This window comes from Staurois parvus, unplaced genomic scaffold (assembly GCF_062004578.1).
Source record: "Staurois parvus isolate SC_StPar_1 unplaced genomic scaffold, SC_StPar_1.0 ptg000894l, whole genome shotgun sequence".
Taxonomy (NCBI): domain Eukaryota; kingdom Metazoa; phylum Chordata; class Amphibia; order Anura; family Ranidae; genus Staurois; species Staurois parvus.
In genome coordinates this window covers 1,945,439-1,967,600 of record NW_028318690.1, presented here as the reverse complement: position 1 = coordinate 1,967,600, position 22,162 = coordinate 1,945,439, and the positions used below count along the sequence as shown (strand labels likewise).

Here is a 22,162-nt window from a genome sequence, read left to right as displayed (position 1 = left end):
TCATGGCCAAAAATATTGGCACCCCTCTGTCAGATAACCCACCACTTTAGGCATTCTCATGTTTATTTCTTTTGTTTGTATTGACATGACACAAAAAAGTGGAGAAACAAAAAGCCAAATCTGACACATTTCACACAAAACTCCCAAGATGGACTGGACAAAATTATCGGCACCTTCTCAAAATTGTAAGAAATAATTTCATCCCAAGTTTGTGATGCACCTGTAATTTGTAATTAAACATACCCTATCAATTAACAGATGCTGACAATAAATAAATCATATTGGCAAACAGTTAAAATGGTGAAAAATTGACTCAACCTTTCTGTTGTGTGTCTCTATGTTCTACATGGAGCATGGAAAAGAGAAAGAGCAGCAAAGAATCTTCTGAGGATTTGATAACAAAAATTGTGCTAAAGCATGGACAATCTCAGGGTAAAAGTTCTGCTCCAGAGATCTTGATGTTCCTGTGTCCACTGTGAGCAACATTGTCAAGAAGTTTACAGCCTATGACACTGTAGCTAATCTCTCTGGACATGGACTAAAGAGAAAAATGTATAAAAAATTGCAACAAAAAATTATTCAAACGTCAATCAACTTCTTGACAAATTCAAGCTGAATTCAGGCACAGGGTAAAACTGTGTCAACTCGCACTATACAGTGCCATCTGAATAAAAAGGTAGGAGACCTAAGAGGACCCTGCTGCTGATAGAGAAACATAAAAAAGCCAGATTGTAGTTTTCCAGAATTTACCTGAGGAAGCCAAAATCCTTTTGAGAGAATGTGCTGTGGACAGACAAAACAAAATTACCTCATTCTACTTTTTAAAAAAATGAATACAGTCCATGCAGTCAAATATGTTGGAGGTTCACTAATGTTTTGGGATTACCATGCTGCTTCAGGCACTGGATGTCTTGACTGTGTGCATGGCATTATGAAATCTGAAGACTACCAAAGAATTCTGGGGTGCAATGTAGGGCCCAGTGTCAGAAAGTTGGGTCTCCGTCAGAGGTCATGGGTTTTACAGCAGGACAATGACCCAAAGCACACGTCAAAAAGCACCCAGAAATGGTTTAGGACAAATCGCTGACCTGGGTGGACACCACTGGGCTGGAGGCAGCCATAGCTTCCGGTCTATTGGGACTTTGGCGTACTGGGGGTTGTCCCTCTGCCCGGTGAGACACTAGTTTAAAGTTGGCCTGGAGAAATTTTTGGATCCAGACTTTCCACAGTTCTTGGAATATGTCCATACCAGCCTCACTGCCAGCATTTCCAATCTTCTTCAGGGTCCCTGTGCAGCAGGTTCTCATCCTTCTGGGGTTGGGGAGAGTCCTTTTTGGAAGAGGCTCTGTCTTACTTTAAAGCTGCTGCATCTTGAGCCAATTCCCTCAGTGCAGATTGCAGGGTTGACAGTGGTGAAGGTGCCAAGGCCTCCTTGAGATACACTGGTTCATACTTTTTGGTCACTGCTACAGTTATGTCTGCCTCTTCTTGCTCTTGGGCAACCACATCCACCACTGCCTCACAGAAGGTTGTTGCAGGTTGTGCTTTAACCTTCTCATGTAATGCCCTCTAGGCTGGGCTGGGCCAGGCTTCAGGCCTGTGATTAATTGATCCCTCAGCATGTAAACGGAGTCAGTTATGTCATCCACGTACATCCCACCTCTCTAGGCACCTCCAGATGTTCTATATAGCCACTGCATAATGGGAGATGTTCTCATGCCTCAGCAGTGGTATCTTCTTCCCAAAGAGGCCCTCCAGATATGACACAATCTGTTGCACAGTGGCCCATTGCTCCTCTGGCAGTGACATCACTGCCTTTCAGGCATCCTTCTTTAAAGCGTTAATAGCCAGCTCCACCACTAGCCTGGAAGGGACCTGGTACAGGCACATGGAACTCTCCAGCCTCTCCTATTCTGCCAAGGGGATGTTAAAGCCATTAGGCCTCATGCACACAAGACATTAAAAAAAGCTCTTCTAGAAGCCTTCCTTCTGCCAGCAGCCTTTTTGCAGAAAAAAACACCTGTTGCTTGTAAAAGTATCTAACGCTTTTACAAATGTTCAGGTGCATTTACAGGTGTCAAGTGCTTGGGTGCTAATTCATTTCATTGGCCAGAATAATTTAGTATTAACACATGTTTAGGCGCGTTTAGATGCCTTTAGATGCATCAGGTTTTTTTTCTACCAAAACGCTGCTGCTCCTGCCTGTATTTTTTTCCTACTTGTAAACACTCTCGCCACTAAAAGACTATGTGTGCATGGACAACATAGGACATAGGATAACATTGAGGGCTGTTTACAAGCAGTAAAAAGAACGCCTGACGTCCCTAAAAGTGGCTGCAAAAATGCCCCGTGTGCATGAGGCCTTAAACTTAGATATCAGGGCCAAGACCGACCAATGTTGCAGCCCAGTCATTCTTCCTCTCCCGCTGCAAGGAACATATCCTGTCGAGTGCCGCCAAGTATGGGGAGGTGCAGAGTGGTGCAGGCAGTAAATACACATAGTCCAGTTGTAGCAAAGTGTGAAACTTGCATTAAGCAGAATGCGAATGTTACAAAAACCTTAGCAGGAAAGTGCTGCTTAGGGAAATAACTCAAAGTTCAAAGTAGTCACAGATGCAGCTGAGGAGAGGTTCCAACAACGTCTATATAGAGGGTGAGATGCGGCCCAGGGGGTCCGGTTCTGAAAGGGGAGACTCCTTACAGGTTAGCGGGTCCCTAGCTTCTCCCTCCTCGTCAGCAACCTTTCCCCATCGCTATTTGCTGGCCCCGTCAAGTGGGGTCTTTCTCTCTACACTAGCCACTCGCAAGATGCGTGCCAAAACCCCGGGGGCAGGGACTTAAGTAGACCTTGCTGACCCAAGAGGCCCACCAAGGGTTACATGGCCACAGTGCAGCCAACAAGAATGCTACTCCACTGACCCAGGAAACCATAGAGAAACCATGTTTCCCCTGGACTTATCCAGGCTGTAGTACCACTCAGGTTGAGTGCAACCTAAAGTGAAGAAAACAGATCGCACCTGCCTACAAACTGCAACCGGTATAGCTGGGCACTTTTAATAAAAGACACATGCATAAAATATTTTGGGGGACTTTTAGATGGTCCCACACTAGAAAGTTGGATTTTCCCCATAAAATAACACTCTTTCGCTACTGTATACCAAATTGCTTTTTGGCTATAGGTTATCTTAGAACAGGCATCACTAAGTGGCGGAACCCCATTCAGATCTGCGATCGCGCCGTTTAGGAGCCGCTTCTTTAACCCTGGCCTCCGTTGCTTCCATTCCCAAGGCAGAGCGGAGAGTGGGAGGCAGTATAGTAATGCATGGAGGGTGGGAGGCACCGGCACACTGGATGGAAGGGGGAAGCTGCATGAGTTAGCTTTCCAGATTAACTAGCCAGTGATTGGTTGTTGGGACCCTGAAGGGTGTGATGTGAAGGGGGGCAGTGCTGTGAGTGGGGGGGAGGGGTGATGTAAAGGAAGGAAAGTGTTGTGGGAGAGAATGTAAAGGAGGGCAAGCGCTGGGGGAGAGATCTAAAGAGGGCGCAGTGCTGTGGGTGGGGGCAGTGCTGTTGGGGGGAGATGTGATGTGAAGGGGGAACAGTGCTTTAGGGGGTGATTTGAAGTTGGGCAGTGCTGTGGGAGGAATGTGATGTAAAGGGGGGCGGATGCCATGGGGGGGGTAGTGCTGTGAATGGGGTGGTGTGAAGCATGGCAGCGCTATGAGAGGCTATGTAAAGGGGGGGTAGAGCTGTGGGGGGTGATGTAAAGGGAGGCAGTGCTGTCGGGAGTACTGTAAAGTGGGAGCAGTGCTGTGGGGGCTTGATGTAAAGGGGCAAGTGGACACTGATGTTATGTGGGAGGCTGTGATGGAAAGGATATGCGACATCGCACCAACATGCGATTCGGACCTCTGCTAGAAGAGAATTTTACTGATCGGACCTCCATGAATTTTAATTCATTACCCCGTCCTAGAACATTTGATCAAATATTAGACAGAAGGATACACATTTCACACACTGTAACACTGTAAAAGGCACAGGCATTAGTACTACTCCATGATGTTATTACCCATAGCTCAAACAACACCTTGTGATATGGAAAGAAGACATGGAAATAAGCCGTTTTTAATCTGTCATTATTTGCAACTTCTAATTGAAAACACAAAAATATTGTTATAAGGAAAACCATTTTTCAGAATAAAATACATGAACGCTATATTATCTGACATGCTCTGCTGCCTCTCTTTCAGTTATTTTTCCCTTGGCATGATCAGTTTACTTCCTCTTTGTTGTATAACCATGGTACAGTGGTAAAAACATAGTACTTAATACCTTAGAGTAGATAAGCCCTTCAACAGATTGCACAATGTATATTGAATTTACTGACAGTTGCTGTGCACTGGTGCTAGTACTGAAGGCAAAAGGATTGTGTAGTCATTCATAAGCAAACAAAGCTTAAAGTGACACTACAGCTTTGTTTTTCTTTTTTCAATAACCAACATGTCTACATACTTACCTGCTCTGTGTAGTGATTTTGCACAGAGCAGCCCCGATTCTCTTCTTTTTGAGTCCCCATCGGCACTCCTGGCTCCTCCCCCTCGAGCAGTGCCCCCAGGGAAAGATGCTTGCCATACAGGTACTGCTGCGTGCTTGTCCCTGACACATATACAGCCCCCGCTGTCTCCTTATTGGCTCACTGGCTGTGATTGACATCATCAGGAGCCAATGGGCTCCCGCTGCTGTCTCAGCCAATGAGGAGGGAGAGTCCCCTGACAGCAAAGGCTGTCTAGAATGCCGCTGGACCTGAGGGGGCTCAGGTAAGGATTGGGGGAACTGTGGGGGCACTGCTCACAGAAGATTTTTTACCTTTATGCATAGAATACATGAAGATAAAAAACCTTGAGCCTTTCGAACCACTTTAAGGGAGTCTTGCGGTATGATACCTACATCCAAGCTGATGTTACTTTAACAGATTTGCATCACCAGCAAGCTCTTAGCTTTGAAAAAAAGACAACTGAAGAAAATTTGGAGTGACCGAGTGGGCAATTTCCAGATAATGAATACTGTTCTGTATTCTCAACATTGTGTCAAGTAGGCAGTCATCTATTGGGCATTCACTGCAATTGCAGTCTATTGAGATCCTGAAACAGGATACATTATTATAAGCTTCCCCGTAGGTAAAAGTATAAAACATGTGTTTACTACCCCTTTAAGCTGGGTATACATAGTTAGTCTTTTTTATTCAGTGGGCAGGCAGAACAAAATTAAAACAAATGGATTCACCCATCCACATATGTGAGGTGGATGGAGGAGTCCTCCTTGCTGTATTACTGTATTCTGACAGCAAGGACTACTGCTGTCAGAATACACTAACCAGCGCTACAGCTGCAGTGGTTGATCAAATGAAAGTTTTCCAACAGTTCTGTTCGACAGAAGTCAATCCACTTCTGGTGAATAGGGAGGGCAGTACACAGACCAAAAGTCAGCAGGTTTCAGCTTAACTGGACAAATTTAGATCCTTGCGTACCCAGTTGACATGTATACGCTGGAAATTTTAGTTTTGTTTCGGATGCGTTTGTTCATTGAAGAATTTTGCTTTGTCATATTTGTTATATTGAGTCGATTAACCGCTTGCCGACAAGCCACAGTAGATATACTGCGGCAGGATGGCACCACTGCGCAAAATCATGTATATATACCTGAATTTTCATTTCGGGTAGGGGGAGCGCACCCTCCCTTCCCCTGCCGCCGATCACTGCCACGGGTGTCAATCACCGAGTCCCGGCCGGTGATTATGGACAAACACTGGCAGAGAGGATATCTACATTGTTTACAATGCAGCTCTCCTCCCTGTTAGTTTGAGCACACTGATCCGGATCGCTGAGCTCAGCCTTCCGGATCAGTGTGCCCCCCCCGCCCTTATGAAACACTCCCCTCACACAGTTAACCCTTTGATTGCCTTCTAACATTAACCCCTTCCTCCCCAGTGCCATTAGTATAGTATCAGTGGTTTTTTTTTGCACTGTTCACTGTCACTGTTCCCCCCAGTGTCAGAATGTCCGCCGCAGTCCTGTAGCTTTGCATGACCGTACAATTGTCAGTTAAAGTAACGCAGCGCCATAACACAAACCGCTTCTTTAACCGCTTCCTGACTGCCCTATAGCAGAAATATTGCTACAGGGCGGCACGGGTGCGCAAAATCACACACATATATATATATATATATATATACATATATATATGTGATTTGTGCTCCTGTGGTTTCTACGCCCCTCCCTGATAGCGTCAGATTGCCCGTCAGTACACCAGTAATCACATTTAACCCCCTGATTGCTAGGAACACGCTCATACACAGTAAACATCCATTGCTAGTATAGTGTCTGAATGGATCAATATCTTTGATCAGATCAGCACTAAACCAGCATTTACATTAGTATAGTGCCCCCAAAAACGCAGCATTAGTGGGATCAGCCCCGGCACCTGCCAGCACCTACGCTTATGCCCCTCCTTCTCCCCCAGCAAGTGCAGTGTCAGTAGGTCACTGTCACTTAATACATAGCACACAAAACCGCAGTGTTGGCAGAATCAGGCCTGATCTCTGTTAGCACTTGCCTGTAAATTTTGATGACTCTCATATGCAGCAGAGTGCCAGTACTAGTGCCGCTCTACCTTTTGTTGAACTGGCACCAGCGGCCTAGTACATTCTGGTCTTTCACATACCAGAACTGCAGTGTCACTTGGTGCCGTGGCGGGTCCCATAAGTGCAATACAAGCTGGTGCAGTGGCAAGCACAAGTATTGTCCCGCAACCACCAAGAATTCGCACACAGGCCCATAAAGCCCATAGTATCCTTCCAGATGTGCTTGCAAATCCTGATTGGCAGCCCACAAATTCTGTAGCACCCGTACTTCCCCCATTCACTGCCCAACCCGGAATTCGGGTGGAAACAGCAAGTTTAACTACTCCCCTTGTTTTTTTTGGAGATGTTTTTCACGGAATATCTGTATGCATTGATTGTGGATCAAAGCAATTTATATGCACAACAATTTATTGCCACCAACCCAAATTCAAACCTTGCCAGACCATTCACATGGAAACACATTACGGTTTCCGAATTTAAATTTTTTTTGGGCCTAACCCTCAACATGGGCATTACTAAAAAAAAAATTAATTGCGGTTGTATTGGTCCACAGACCCAATTCATCATATGCCCGTGTTCTGTGCTGCCATGGCCAGGCATAGATATGAGAGTATAATGTGTTTTATGCATTTCAACGACAATACTCTTGTCATCCTCGAGATGACCCTGAATTTGACCGGCTCCACAAAATTCAGCTCCTCATAAATCACTTTAACCAAAGATGTCTAGACTCCCCAGCAAAAAATCTGCGTTGATGAGTCCCTCATTAAATTTTCTGGCCACCTTGCATTTAAACAATTTCTCCCCAGCAAGTGTGCCAGATATGGGGTCAAGATGTATAAGACCTGTGAGAGGGCAACAGGCTATACATATAAGTTTCAGATTTACGAGGGAAAAGATAGTCATGTGGAGCCCCTCGGATGCCCAGACTACATGGGGAGTAGTGGTAAGATAGCTTGGGACTTGGTGTCATCCTTTTTCCATGTGACATAAAAAATTGTAGCTCCCACCATTTTATTCACTAGGGTGTTTGCTTTAAAAAAATATATAATGTTTGGGGGTTTAAATTAATTTCCTAGCAAAAAACACAGATTTTTTTTCATGTGAACAAAAAGTGTCAGAAAAGGCTTGATCTTCAGGTGGTTAGAAGAATGAGTGATGTGTGGCATAAACTTCTAATGCTGGGCATAAAATGCTCCCACCCCCCAAAACGATCCCTTTTTGGAAAGTAGACACCCCAAACTATTTGCTGAGAGGCATGTTGAATCAATAGAATTTATTTTTTTTACCACAAGTTTTTTGAAAATGACAAAAAAATGTTTTATTTACACAAAATTGTCACTTAAATGATTTATTTCTCACACATGCCATGGGTATATGTGGAATTACTCCCCAAAATACATTCTGCTACTTCTCCCGAGTATGGGGGTACCACATGTGAGAGACGTTTTGGCAGTCTAGCCAAGTACAGTACCCCAAATCCAATAATCACCTTCAGGCTTTTAAAGGGCTTTATTTCCTCATTACACTTCCTGACTACCTATAACAGTTTCGGAGGCCCTGAAATGCCAGGATAGCACCAAACCCCCCCAAATGACTCCTTTTTGGAAAGTAGACACCCCAAGGAATTTGATAAGAAGCATGGTAAGTATTTTGCAGATCTTGTTTGTTGCCACATGTTTTACCAAAAACATATTTTTTCTTTTCTTTTTTTATATTTCAAAACCTTGTGAGAAAAAATGAGATCTGCAAAATACTCAACAAGCCTCTTTTTAAATTCCTTGGGGTGTCTACTTCCCAAAAAGGTGTCATTTGCGGGGTTTGGTGCTATCAAGACATTTCAGGGCCTCCGAAACTGTGATAGGTAGTGAGGAAGTGAAATGAGGAAGTTCAGGCTTTCAAAGTGGTCATTGGATTTCAGGCTCCTGTATGTGGCTAGGCTCCCAAAAAGTCTCACACATGTGGTATCTCCATACTTTGTAGAAGCAGCAAAATGTATTTTGGGTGTAATTCTACATATATGCATGGCTTGTGCGAGAAATATATAATTTAAATGACAACTTTGTGTACAAAAAAAAAGGTTTTTGTCATTTTCCAGAAACTTGTAAAAAAAAATGAAATCTTCCATAGACTCAATATGCCTCTCAGCAGATAGCTTAGGGTGTCTACTTTCCGAAAAGGGGTCATTTGGGGGTGTTTGTACTGTTCTGGTATTTTAGCACCCCAAGAAATGTGATGGGCAGTCAGAAAGTAAAAGCTGTGTAAATTCCATTATCTATACCATAGTTTGTAGACGCTATAACTTTCACACAAAGCAATCAATATACACTTATTGGGATTTTTTTAACCAAAAACATGTAGCAGAATACATTTTGGTCTAAATTTATGACGAAATTTTAGTTTTTTGGGATTTTTTTTATGTCAGAAATGAGAAAATATTGTTTTTTTTTTAAAAAAGTTTTCAAAACTTTTTTTGTTTATAGCGCCAAAATTAAAAGGCGCACAGGTGAGCAAATACTACCAAAAGAAAGCTCTATTTGTGTGACCGCCCAATTGTCCGTTAAACTAGTGCAGCGCTGTATAGCAAAAAAATGGCGTAAGTTGCAGTATCTATACCATAGTTTGTAGACGCTATAACTTTCACACAAAGCAATCAAAATACATTTATTGGGATTTTTTTTTACCAAAGACATGTAGCAGAGTATATTTTGGCCTAAATTTATAACTAACTTTGAGTTTACTATATATTTTTTATAGCCGAAAGCAAAAAATATTGTTTTTCTTCAAAATTTTTGGTCTTTTTTTTGTTTATAGCATGAAAAATAAAAAGCGCACAGGTGATCAAATACCACCGAAAGAAAGCTCTGTTTGTGTGAAAAAAAGGACGTAAATTTTGTTTGTGTACAGCATTGCATGAATGCACAATTATCAGTTGAATTAGTGCAGCGCCGAGTAGCAAAAAGAGGCCTGGTCATTAAGGGGGGTAAATCCTCTGGAGGGCAAGTGGTTAATTTTCAAAATTTGTTTGTATCTTGGGCATTTGTTTCATATATTCATTGACCTGGGTGGATTTGAAAGAAAATAGTACAGCTTTTCCAGAAGATTGCTAAATATTTGATATATTATCCAATCTGTCAAATTTGAATTGGAAGGATTCAATATTTTCAGACACTAGTCCAACCTACCAAGAGAAATGACATTAGCTGATTGGACAATATCGACTGTCGTCGAGTGCATTAAAATTAACGAATGGAACAAAATTCTGATCCATACGTTGTCAGAATCTGTATTAGCAAACAAATTCGAAAATTTATTTAATTCCCCCATGGGCTCGAACTACTATCACATCATGAGAAGTCATCTGAATGAAACAGATGAAATTAATGCATTCGTTAATTTTGTTAGAACTTTTGTATACTTTCAAATCTTCATCCAAAAAATTATTCATAATGAAACAAAACACATGTCTAATACCCAGCCTAATGCAGGCCATAGACGGGGAGAAAACTGTACGTTTTAAAAAAAAAAAAAACCGAAAAATCGGTTCAATCAACCGACGTTACCACCATTGGTAAAAAAAAATTGTCTGATTTTCGTCCCGTCTACGTCCGGCAAATATAATAGCGGTGTCTCTGCAGACAGCTCTGCTATTATATTTGGCATTTAAAAGTATAGCAAAGTTGCAACATTGTATCTATTTGTATCCATGTCGGATACAGATGTTTCTATTCGGATACAAATAGATACAATGTTGCAACCGCTATACTTTTAAATAGATACAGATGTTCTTCTTTTTCTTTGGTCATGGCCCATGCGCATTTTTTTAATTGGTAAAAAGATTGGCCGATTTGCCCATCATTGCCGTGAAAATCGGCCGATGGACAAAATCGGCCGTTTTTTTTCCAACATGACCGATTAAAAAAATGTGTCAAAATCAACAAAAACGGCCGACCAATTCACCCACTAACAATCCGAAAATCGGCTGATTATTCTTTCGGACTAATTTTTGGCCGGTTTTCTCCCCGTCTATGGCCCGCATTACTTAAAATAGGGGGCTTCAAGTATAACATAACTGCAACAGAGAAATAGCCGGTCTCCTGCCTGCCACAGCTGTGAAAAAAAAAAATTTGGATATTTAGAATAGGCTGAGAGCAACAGGACGTTTTTGAGTTAAGAATATATACTTGGATAGAGTTTGACTTTTTAGACTTTTCTCCTGCTTCACCTATTGCAAGCATTTTTACGTTATTGATTTAATATATTGAGGTCATGGGATGAGCAAGACAACTAGGTGACTATCATTTTCAGAAGGCATTGGTGGTAACATATGCCTTTCAAAGCATGTTTTCTTTAACCGCTTCCCGACCGCCCTATAGCAGAACTACTGCTACAGGGAGGCAGGGCTGCGCAAAATCACATATATATATGTTATTTCGCATTTCCGGGTAGGACACGTACGCGCCGCCGGAGACTTCCCAAATATATATTCCAGTAAATATACCGCCCTTTGTAGATGCTATAACTTTCACATAAACAAATTAATTTACACGTATCAGGATTTTTTTTTAGTAAAGACATGTAGCAGAATGTATTTTGGCCTAAATTTATGAAGAAATTAGATTTTTTGCTTTATTACCTGTCGGCACGCTTTGCACAATTATCGCAGTGGGCGACTATTAACTCCCAGGTCCCTTGGATCAGATTTAAATCTCAATCTATATGCCCGTTCTATCTACCGGGTCTATTATGGACGAAAAACCCCCACGCTTGTTGTCAACCTATAATTCGATTGTTGTCCACTCACTGATACTTTGGTCCCGTTATAAACTTAAATTAAATCTTGTCTCCCCTTTTTCACTGGGTTCATTATTCTTTGGTGACCCGAATTTCATCGCGGCATGTTCGTCTCCACAGGCATTACGCTGGTGGTACAATCGATCCCTTATCAAATTATCTGACTTTCAACGAGGTGGGTCTTATATCACTTTTGAGATGTTATGAACACTTTTCGATATCCCACTTCGTGAATACTATCGTTATCGGCAAATAAGACATTTTTTCAACTAACATTTTGGTTTGATACCTTCATCCTCGATTACGTTTTTCGAACGTATAAGCCATGACTCTCCTAGGGGTAGAGGTCTTATCTCAGATTTGTACCGTCTTTTTTTGGCAACTACCTTTCCCTCACCCCCTTTATATAGACAGAAATGGGAAGTTGATAGCGTTGTCACCTTCCCAATGGAGGACTAGGACGCCATGGTGGATAACATACGTAAGAGCTCTAGATCCCTTTCTGTCCGTGAGACAGCCCTTAAAGTATTAACCCGCTGGTATTATACCCCCTCTAGACTACACATCATGTTCCCAGAGACGTCCCATCTTCGCTTCTGGGGTTGTGGCCTAATTGGCACCTTTTTATATACATTTTGTGTCTGTCCAGGCCTTACCCTGATATGGAGTAAGATCTCTGCAGTAGCCTCTGCTGTGGCTGATGCCCCGGTGCATATGTCTATGCAGACTTGCTTACTGGGAGGCCATATCCCGGGAATACGGACTGAAGCTATGAGGCTGATTCATACCATCTATGTCTCAGCCCTATGGGCCATTGCTGTTCAGTGGAAATTACCTACAATTTTACGAAGAGTCGATGCGGTGATGCTCATGGAATGTATTCACTTTATGTTACTGGATAGGATGCACTTATTTGATAAAAAATGGGATGTTTGGAAAACTCATAGACATCAATTGTCTGACCAATGATTATATTCATGTTTTAATTGATGGTGTCTTTCTGTCGGCGGCTTTATTGCTCAGCCTACTTCCCTGCCTACCTTGCTCATGTACTTAACTTTTATGTTCTACATAACTGTACTTATTTGAAATTAATATTACAGATGTGCCTTTTTTATGTTGTATGTTATACTTTCTGTGAAGCTGTTTTTACAGCCTATTTCTTGATAAATAAATATGTTTGTAAACAAAAAAAAATAAATTATTTTTTTTTAACCTCCTTGGCGGTATGATTCTTTCCGATTTTTTGTGCTGAAAGCGGTACCATTTTTTTGCATGGAAATATGTAGCTTTTTATTGTAGGCTATAATTTTTAGGAATGAATAATGAATAAAGCGAGCGCTCAGAAAAACCAGCTGCTGGAACACTTCAAGGAATCACTAAACCTCATAATAGAGACAATATATACATATAGTGCAGCGCTGAAAAAGTATAAAAATGAAATGTGTAAAATATATATATATATATATAAAAGTCTTTCTTATGACAATATAGTCAAATATGTGCAGGTCTTCTCCTCATTAGGTGACTGGAAAATAACAAGATTGCGCACTCACCGACCGCACATTTAAAATGCGCCTGTGTGTGATATATTCCAAAAGACCAGCCAGGTATACAGCTCCAGAGACCACACGGATCCTCCCTCTCCAACACTCTCGTTTGCCTTGGGTGTAGCAATATCTCCAGATCCAAAGGTAGAAAGACAGAGATCCCCCTTTTTTGGTTCCAGACACCCCAGGAATGGAAGATGTGTATCTGCACTCTCCAACAGGAGAGTCAAAGAAAAAGGGGAACGCCAATAGTGTGGTACTATCAAAAAACTTTATTGGAGCAATAATGCCTGGGTCATATGCACACATATATCCATACACCATAAGCCAATAACGGACAGGTAGGTATGAAAGGAAATAGTAGTACTAACCCGGCAATGGCATAAAAACAAAGACCACCAGACCTCCTCTTGGTCCCAGTGGTCTGGAAGTCACACTTGCTACTTGGCTCCTCCTAAAGGAGCCTGAGGAGGAGCCAAGTAGCAAGTGTGACTTCCAGACCACTGGGACCAAGAGGAGGTCTGGTGGTCTTTGTTTTTATGCCATTGCCGGGTTAGTACTACTATTTCCTTTCATACCTACCTGTCCGTTATTGGCTTATGGTGTATGGATATATGTGTGCATATGACCCAGGCATTATTGCTCCAATAAAGTTTTTTGATAGTACCACACTATTGGCGTTCCCCTTTTTCTTTGACTCTCCTGTTGGAGAGTGCAGATACACATCTTCCATTCCTGGGGTGTCTGGAACCAAAAAAGGGGGATCTCTGTCTTTCTACCTTTGGATCTGGAGATATTGCTACACCCAAGGCAAACGAGAGTGTTGGAGAGGGAGGATCCGTGTGGTCTCTGGAGCTGTATACCTGGCTGGTCTTTTGGAATATATCACACACAGGCGCATTTTAAATGTGCGGTCGGTGAGTGCGCAATCTTGTTATTTTCCAGTCACCTAATGAGGAGAAGACCTGCACATATTTGACTATATTGTCATAAGAAAGACTTTTATATATATATATATATATTTTACACATTTCATTTTTATACTTTTTCAGCGCTGCACTATATGTATATATTGTCTATAATTTTTAGGAATAACTCACTGAAATCTGTACGAATAAGAGTCTTTTAAACATCCCGGGTAGGATAAAATTTGAAACACGAAATCATAAATTATAATTTAATAAATAATCATAAAAAATAATAATATAATAATAATAAATTTAATTCAATAATATATTCAAACCAAAAACACTGAAATTTGAAATACAGAGGCAAATTTGCACATCGCTGAGCAAAGTCGCAAAATCGTTTTCAGTGTCTGATGACGAATTTCCCCACGAATCATTATCACTCAATTCTGCAAGTGGTTCTGATTTACTATCGCTGTTCTAAAACCGCTTTTGACGTAAAGGGACGCTTTTTGGACGCCATGGACTTTTCTAAGTTTCCAGGCAGAAAGAACATGCAGGCAGGGCACAGGGCAAAGCAGTAGGGACAAAATGTATGTGAAATGCATTGAAACAGCAATGACAGCAAAAATGACATTTTTTAAAAATTTCAAATTTCCCGCCGGTTCCGGCACCCGTACGTCCCGACGTCACAGGGACCGGAACATGGAAGCCGGATGCCGGCATCGGCCGGAGGAGATGGCCGGGAACGCTGCAGGGGACACATCGCGGGAGCGAAGGACAAGGTAAGTGCTGCAGGGACTCCCTGAGCAACGCCGCATGGTAAGCCTAAGTGTAGCTCGGGGTTACCGCTCTTGGTATAGAAATTTTACCCCGAGCTACACTCGGGATTACCGCTAAGGAGGTTAACTGGCTATGTTTTATAGCAAAAAGTAAAAAAATGTTTTTTGTTTCAAAATTGTCACTTCTTTTTGTAGTTTATAGCACACAAAATAAAAACTGCAGAGGCGATCAAATACCACCAAAAGAAAGCTCCATTTGTGGGAAAAGAGAACATACATTTCATTTATGCACAGCGTTGCATGACTGCACAATTGTCCGTTAAAGTAACGCAGCGCCGTATTGCAACAAATGGCCTGGTTAGGAAGGGGGAGTAAATCTTCTGGAGGGCAAGTGGTTAAAACACGATAGTTTCGATAATCAGGTACTACGATGTTATAAAGTCTGCTGTGTTATCTACAAGACAAAGTACTCTTTGTTTTCACAGTACGTAGTTCAGCTGTTAAAGTTTAATCGTTTTTCTTCAAGAGAACATTAGTCAGTAGAATTCCCCAGTTATTCCAGTTTCCCTTTACCCTCCTCTGTGGCACTAACAGCTTGGCGTAACACCTGGCTAACAGTGACAGTTTCCTCCATACAGCTGCAGCTTAGCAAGTTTGCATACATCTCTATACAGCTTTGGTGAAGAGGCGGCTGTGCTGAAAGTGTTGTCACTGGTGCCTGTAAGAGTATATACAGGAAGTATAGGACACGCAGAAATCAGGAAGTGCAGTATATACAGTATTACTGTAACTCTTTGCTGTAGCTGAGACTACAGGTGTGTGCACTTGTTCATTGCAACCCAACATTCGACTGAATACCCACTTGGTCCGCTGGCTGGATATCCTATCATTTTACCCACAGCAGGGTGGAAAATATTATCTGATGGAATAACAGGAAAACCCAATTTGAAAATGAAGAAACTTAACCACATGACAAGGATACTGTTTTCATTTTAACTGAAAAAGGCAACATTTGACAATTGCACAATGGCATCTAGAGGTATGTTTAGTTATACATATACATTATAATATTTTAAGAAAATATATATATATATTGTTACATGTATATTTTCTTTAAAATAGACATTTCCTCCTTTGAAAGTTCCCCTTTCTTCGATCAGCTTAGTGAACGAGCTGATTATACTTTCTGTTTCAAGGCTGATTTTTTTTTTGTGTTCTTTGCATGCAAAAGAAGATAATTTTAAAAGATTTGTTTTACTTGCAGCAAAAAGTGCAGTTAATGACTTTTGTTTTTATTAACTTTTTTTTGCAACAGAGTGAATTTAGAGATCAGATATACTAACCTGGAAATAGGCTGATCTCACTTTGGGAAATGGGGTCATAGTCCACAGAATGAGTTACTATATGTAGTTTTTTTGTTTTATATGGATCCCGAAATGCAAACTGAGACCTCGAAAACTGTTTATGTGTAATGCTGTCATTTCTGTCATTTGCTGTCATTTTGTCATATGTATCTCTTAAAAGGCAATGGTCAAATATTTCTGTACATTTGAGAAGGGTATAGTATATCCCACACTCAACTTTTAAAAGTGTTTGACCACACATGCTTCAATTTTATTATCCAATTGATGTGTGATTTGATAAACACAATCAAATCTGCAAACAATCAAATAGCCATAACTTTCCTTCTAATTGATTTAGACTCCATTTGAATCGGATTTGATCAAACTGAGTAAATTTTCTAGGGTAAAAAATGGATTGATCATTTTTTCAGAAGCACTGAGATACTTTTATCATGAATACGATGGTATTCTGATCAGATTATTTATGAGATTACATGGTGGAAATAGAGATGCAATCGATAACTCAAGATTGGAATTTATGATCATATCCTAACTTTCGATCAAAATCCAGTTCTCTGTGTGTGGCATATTGATCAAATGGGTTGTCGATTACTCCTATTGGAAAAATTGATCGGAAAAAGAAATTGATCATCTATTGAAGTATGTATGGCCACAGTTAAACATAGTTGTTTGCACTTTCCTATTTGCACCTTCTAACCATATGGATAAATGTGTGTCATCGAACATTTTGAGCAGCTTATTCTGATTTGTTTAGCTAATTTTATCTCTTCACCTGCTGAGTGAAAAGATCATATTCCATCTTAGATTGTCTCTTTCAGGCAATAATCAGCATTCACAATGCTTTGAAGTAGTCTACAGCGCAGGGTTGATTTACTAAGTAATAAGGTGAATCTGTGTTCACTGTTAATACACATTCATTTGCAAGGGAAAAAAAACAAGATATTTGCTTGCACGTAACTCAATGATTCATTAAAGCTGAACTTCAGGTTTGGATTTTTATTGCATACCTACATTGGTCCAGCTTGGACCAATGTCAGTATGCAGATGCCATACATATAGGACCGCTGTGTAAGCAGAAAATCACTGTAGTAGTCACCACTAGTACAGTGATTGCTGCTGTCATCTGGGACCCACAAAGATGGAGAGTCAGTGATGTCATAATTCTCACCTCATCCAGTCAGAAAATGCTTTGCATTCATTTAGAAAAATGCAAGCTGTTCAGTGAATGGCACCCATGCTGAGTGAGCGACCGCCTGTGGTTACTATGCAGTAGGGCAGCTGCTCAGCATGGGAACTGGAATACAGCAGTGATCACTGTAGTATGTATGTGTACTAATTAGAGACATTATATGGTAGGTTCCTCTGGGGCAGAGACTACTGTAAGGTTTAGGTCACTTCACATTTCTCTATCTTGTTGCATTGCAACAATTCGTAACTCATGATATGTTGCACATTGATGCATGTTGCGTGAAGACATCTTATTACTAATGATAGCATAGAAATGAGAAATAACCCTAGCTTTTAACACACCACACCGCAATGCATGGTATGTGGTGCACTGCATCCCAGAGATGTTGCAGTCTACTGTAACAATGCTTTGGTTGCCATTCTAAATGTAACACACGTCACTGCAATGCAACAGTGCTAAGCAAGCCTTAATGTGTTCTGTAACCCCCCCGGTCACACCGATCCCGAATTTGAAATCTTGCGACTTACAGTGAAGTCGCACGATTTCAAAATTGGATGACATGACGATTTGAGGTGTGATTTGCAAGTCATCTGACACAGATGTCTATGCAAATCACACCAAAAGTAGTGCATAAACTACCTTAGAAATTGGTGCGGCTCCAACCAAGCCGGAACTGCATCGATATGACCGTTGTAATTGCGGACAATAGAGTGCGACTTACCGTGTGATCTGCAAGTCTTATGGCATGCAAATTGCATGCCAAGTCGCACCCAGTGTGACCGGGGACTAAAGCATCATGGACTATGTTGCTGCTTTTAAAAAGCACTCAGATAAATATCAAATAAAGTGGTCTACCTCTCAGCTAATGTCTATGGGCCCTATTCAGATCAACACAAAAGAAAAGATGGTTACACACCACACCACGGTACTGATATGAAGTGAAGAAATATTTATTAATCCATAGTCAGAGAAACAAAACAGTGGACAAGCAGGCTGTATGTTGATGCGTTTCACATGAATATGTACTTATTCATGCTTGGTATGGATTAATAAATATTTCTTTACTTCATATAGTCCTGCGGTGTGGTGTGCCGTCATCTTTTTTTCTGTTTTCAGTTATGGTGGCGAGCCAAGGTGAGCACCTGCACCCTGCAGTCATCATACTCACCTGAGCGGTGAATGTTTGATTTGGACCCTATTCAGATGAACAGCTGATGGTGAGAATCTGCAATTTTTGCTGGCAGGGAAACTACAACAATGCACACTTTGTGTGCGAACAGCCATGACTAGCAGCAACGTGACCAGATTTGCATCTTGTACAAATCAAAGGCTTGTGGCACTGCTGTTGACATGGAACTGCTCATCTAAGCAGGCAATGAGTGGCTCTGAATGGTCCTGGACACAGACAGTATGCATTTATATGCAGCCATAGCACAGAATACTGCTGCGTCCAGATGTGGAGTTTAGCAGCATCTGAACACTGCAAAAATCTATTATAATCCCTTCTTCAAAAGAGATGTTTGTGAAAATGAAACCCATGTCTTACACGGGTCTGTCTTTTTAAAAAGCGTGTTTCCCCTGTGATATCTCACATTTTAGGGTTGTGCAACATAAAGTTGCAAATACACATTCCAGGCCTACCTAGAATGACTTGAATAATTGGCGGACTCTTTCATTTCTAGCTTGGTTAGGTAACAAACTCTATGTGAAAGGTTAGGGTCTTGAAAATGTTGCATGGGCACTTTTTGTGCAGGATATTTATTATTGAATGTTATCATCCAGTGCTGCAAGTAGAGGAGGTAAAGTGTCACCTCACTGGACCTTTCCACAGCAGTATGGTAACAAGATAGTGAGAATTATTGCTAGTTGCTTGGGGCAACAAAACAAGATTTCTGAGAATTTCAATTATAAGATTTTTGCCTTGTTTACACATGCGGTTGGAGGGTGGTAAAAACAGGTATCAAAGCCAGGTTTACTGCTCCCCCAGATGCCCTGAGGCCCCAAGGTGCAAAAGCAGCCATACTGGCGTATATGCATGCCATGGGCATGATGATTTACATTGTGACACAGCAAAAACTACCCCCCACCCACCGAACAAGACCCACTTGAATGAATGGGACTGTGCTGCAATTGCATGCATTGCAGCACAGTGGTGCAGACTTTTTTATTTATTTTTTTTTTAATGTTTATTTTTAATTCAAGAATGCATGCAGCAAAAGGAGTTGCCACATCATTTGGCCATTAAGGCAATGCAAAAATGACAATGTGTAGTTTGTTAGTATAGATTGTAAGCTCAAAAGAGCAGGGCCCTCAATCCCCTCATGTTTTGCATTGTATTGGTATTGTTCTGTCACATGTTCTGTCCCCCTTTGTAATGTACAGCGCTGAGCGAACTATTGGCGCTTTATAAATACTGTATAATAATAATATTTTGAAAACAAAATCGCAGTACTGGCTCGAAGTACACATGCACACTAACGTTTATTTAAGCTCCGAGAAGCTGTTATTAGCATTTTTTTTCTGCTCCTAGAAGCAATCGTATTTTTCGCTCCATAAGACGCACTTTTTTTCCCCAAAAAATGGGGGAAAATGTCTGTGCATTTTATGGAGCGAATATGGAGTGGCCGCACTGGTATTCCCGCCGCTGCCGTGTTAGTATACTGGGCTGGCCACTCGGCTCTACTGCAGAACCTGCTCCTCGGTCCTACCTGTTCCTCTTCGGTCCAGCCGTGTCCTGCTTTCACCGGCCATCTTCTCTCCCCGGGGCTGGCATGTGGCTTCACACTGAATGGCCACCTGTAGTCTTCTGGGACCTGTCCCACAAGACTGTGGGGAGGACAACTCCACAGAAGTGGGAGCGGTTTCCTCCCCCGCTTCTTAAAGGTCTGCAGTCTCTGGTAATCTCCTGTACTATGTCTGCAGTCTCTGGTCATCCCCTGTACTGTGTCCGCAGACTGGTCATCTCCTGTACTATGTCTGCAGTCTCTGGTCATCTCCTGTACTATGTCCGCAGTCTCTGGTCATCCCCTGTACTATGTCCACAGTCTCTGGTCATCTCCTGTACTATGTCCGCAGTCTCTGGTCATCTCCTGTACTATGTCCGCAGTCTCTGGTCATCCCCTGTACTATGTCCACAGTCTCTGGTCATCTCCTGTGTTATGTCCGCAGTCTCTGGTCATCCCCTGTACTATGTCCGCAGTCTCTGGTCATCTCCTGTACTATGTCCGCAGTCTCTGGTCATCTCCTGTACTATGTCCTCAGTCTCTGGTCATCCCCTGTACTGTGTACGCAGTCTCTGGTCATCCCCTGTACTGTGTACGCAGTCTCTGGTCATCTCCTGTACTGTGTCTGCAGTCTCTGGTCATCTCCTGTACTATGTCCGCAGTCTCTGGTCATCCCCTGTACTGTGTACGCAGTCTCTGGTCATCTCCTGTACTGTGTCCGCAGTCTCTGGTCATCTCCTGTACTATGTCCACAGTCTCTGGTCATCTCCTGTACTATGTCTGCAGTCTCTGGTCATCTCCTGTACTGTGTCCACAGTCTCTGGTCATCTCCTGTACTGTGTCCGCAGTCTCTGGTCATCTCCTGTACTGTGTCCGCAGTCTCTGGTCATCTCCTGTACTGTGTCCGCAGTCTCTGGTCATCTCCTGTACTGTGTCCGCAGTCTCTGGTCATCTCCTGTACTGTGTCCGCAGTCTCTGGTCATCTCCTGTACTATGTCTGCAGTCTCTGGTCATCTCCTGTACTATGTCCGCAGTCTCTGGTCATCTCCTGTACCATTGGTGTACCCTTCTGACCCCATTTTGCACCCTCCTCCCCCCCCAGTGGTGTATCCTCCTGACCCCTTCCAGTGGTGTATCCTCCTGTCCCCTTCCAATGGTGTACCTTCCTGACATCCCCTAATGGTGTACCATCCTGACCTCTCCCCTAGTGGTGTACTCTCCTGACCGCCCCCCCCCTCCCCAAGCGGTGTACCCTTCTGACCTCCTCCGTCTTGTGCCCTCCTGACCCCACAGTGGTGTGCCCTCCAGATTCCCCATACCGTGCACTCCTGACCCCCCCAGTGGTGTGCCCTCCTGAGCCCCCAGTACCGTTCCCTCCAACTCCCAACTGGCTAAACTATGCAGCAAAGCAGAGATGTGCCATAAGTAATCCTAGCTGGCATAACGCAAACCCACTGAGCTATCCTGCAGCTGTCACAGGCAGCAGAGGTAGTCCCTGCCCCGCATCTGCACGTGAGCAAAAGGCGTGCTGGGGGGGGGCTGCCTCTGTCGCCTATGACAGCTGCAGAATAGCACGGCCGGTTCGGGCTCTTGTGCCAACGCGCCTGAGCTCTTCTCAGACGTGCACTTTGCTTATTCCAGCTGATCCTTCTCTGCAGTCCATCTTACTGGCATTTCTGGATGAGATCATGTAGAATGGATGAGAGAGGATCAGCATTAGAACAATGCACTGCTTTGAAACCACTTCTGTGCCCTACTGAGCCCCCAGTGGTGTACCCTCCTTACCCCTCCCCGCGGTGTAATCTTCTGATCCCCCCATCATGTGTCCTCTTGACTCCCCCAGTGGTGTGCCCTCCTGACCCCCCCAATGGTGTACCCACCTGACATCCTTCCAGTGGTGTACCCTTCTGACCCCCTGTCTTGTACCCTTTTTACCCCCCCAGTGGTGAACCCTCCTGATCCCCCCAGTGGTGTAACCTCCTAACCCCCTCTATAAGTGTACCCTCTTTACCCCCTCCAGTGGTGTACCCTCCTGACCCCTTCCAGTGGTGAACCCTCCTTACCCCCCCAGTGGTGTAACCTCCTGACCCCCTCTATAAGTGTACCCTCTTGACCCCCTCCAGTGGTGTACCCTGCTGACCCCCCCCTAGTGGTGTACCCTCCTGACACCTCCCCCAGTGGTGTACTCTACTGACAGCTCCTGTCTTGTGCC

At 42.8% G+C, this 22,162-nt stretch overlaps 1 protein-coding gene across 1 annotated transcript in view; it reads left to right on the top strand.

Moving 5' to 3' along the window:
• Positions 1-15,387: 15,387 nt before the first annotated feature.
• The window catches only part of PIK3AP1 (phosphoinositide-3-kinase adaptor protein 1), a 166,761-nt gene continuing 159,986 nt past the window's right edge, over positions 15,388-22,162 (top strand). Inside the window, exon 1 of the mRNA XM_089656196.1 lies at positions 15,388-15,713. Within this exon, the coding sequence (XP_089512322.1) occupies positions 15,701-15,713 (13 nt within the window). The 5' untranslated portion in view covers positions 15,388-15,700. The remainder of the gene's footprint in view (positions 15,714-22,162) is intronic.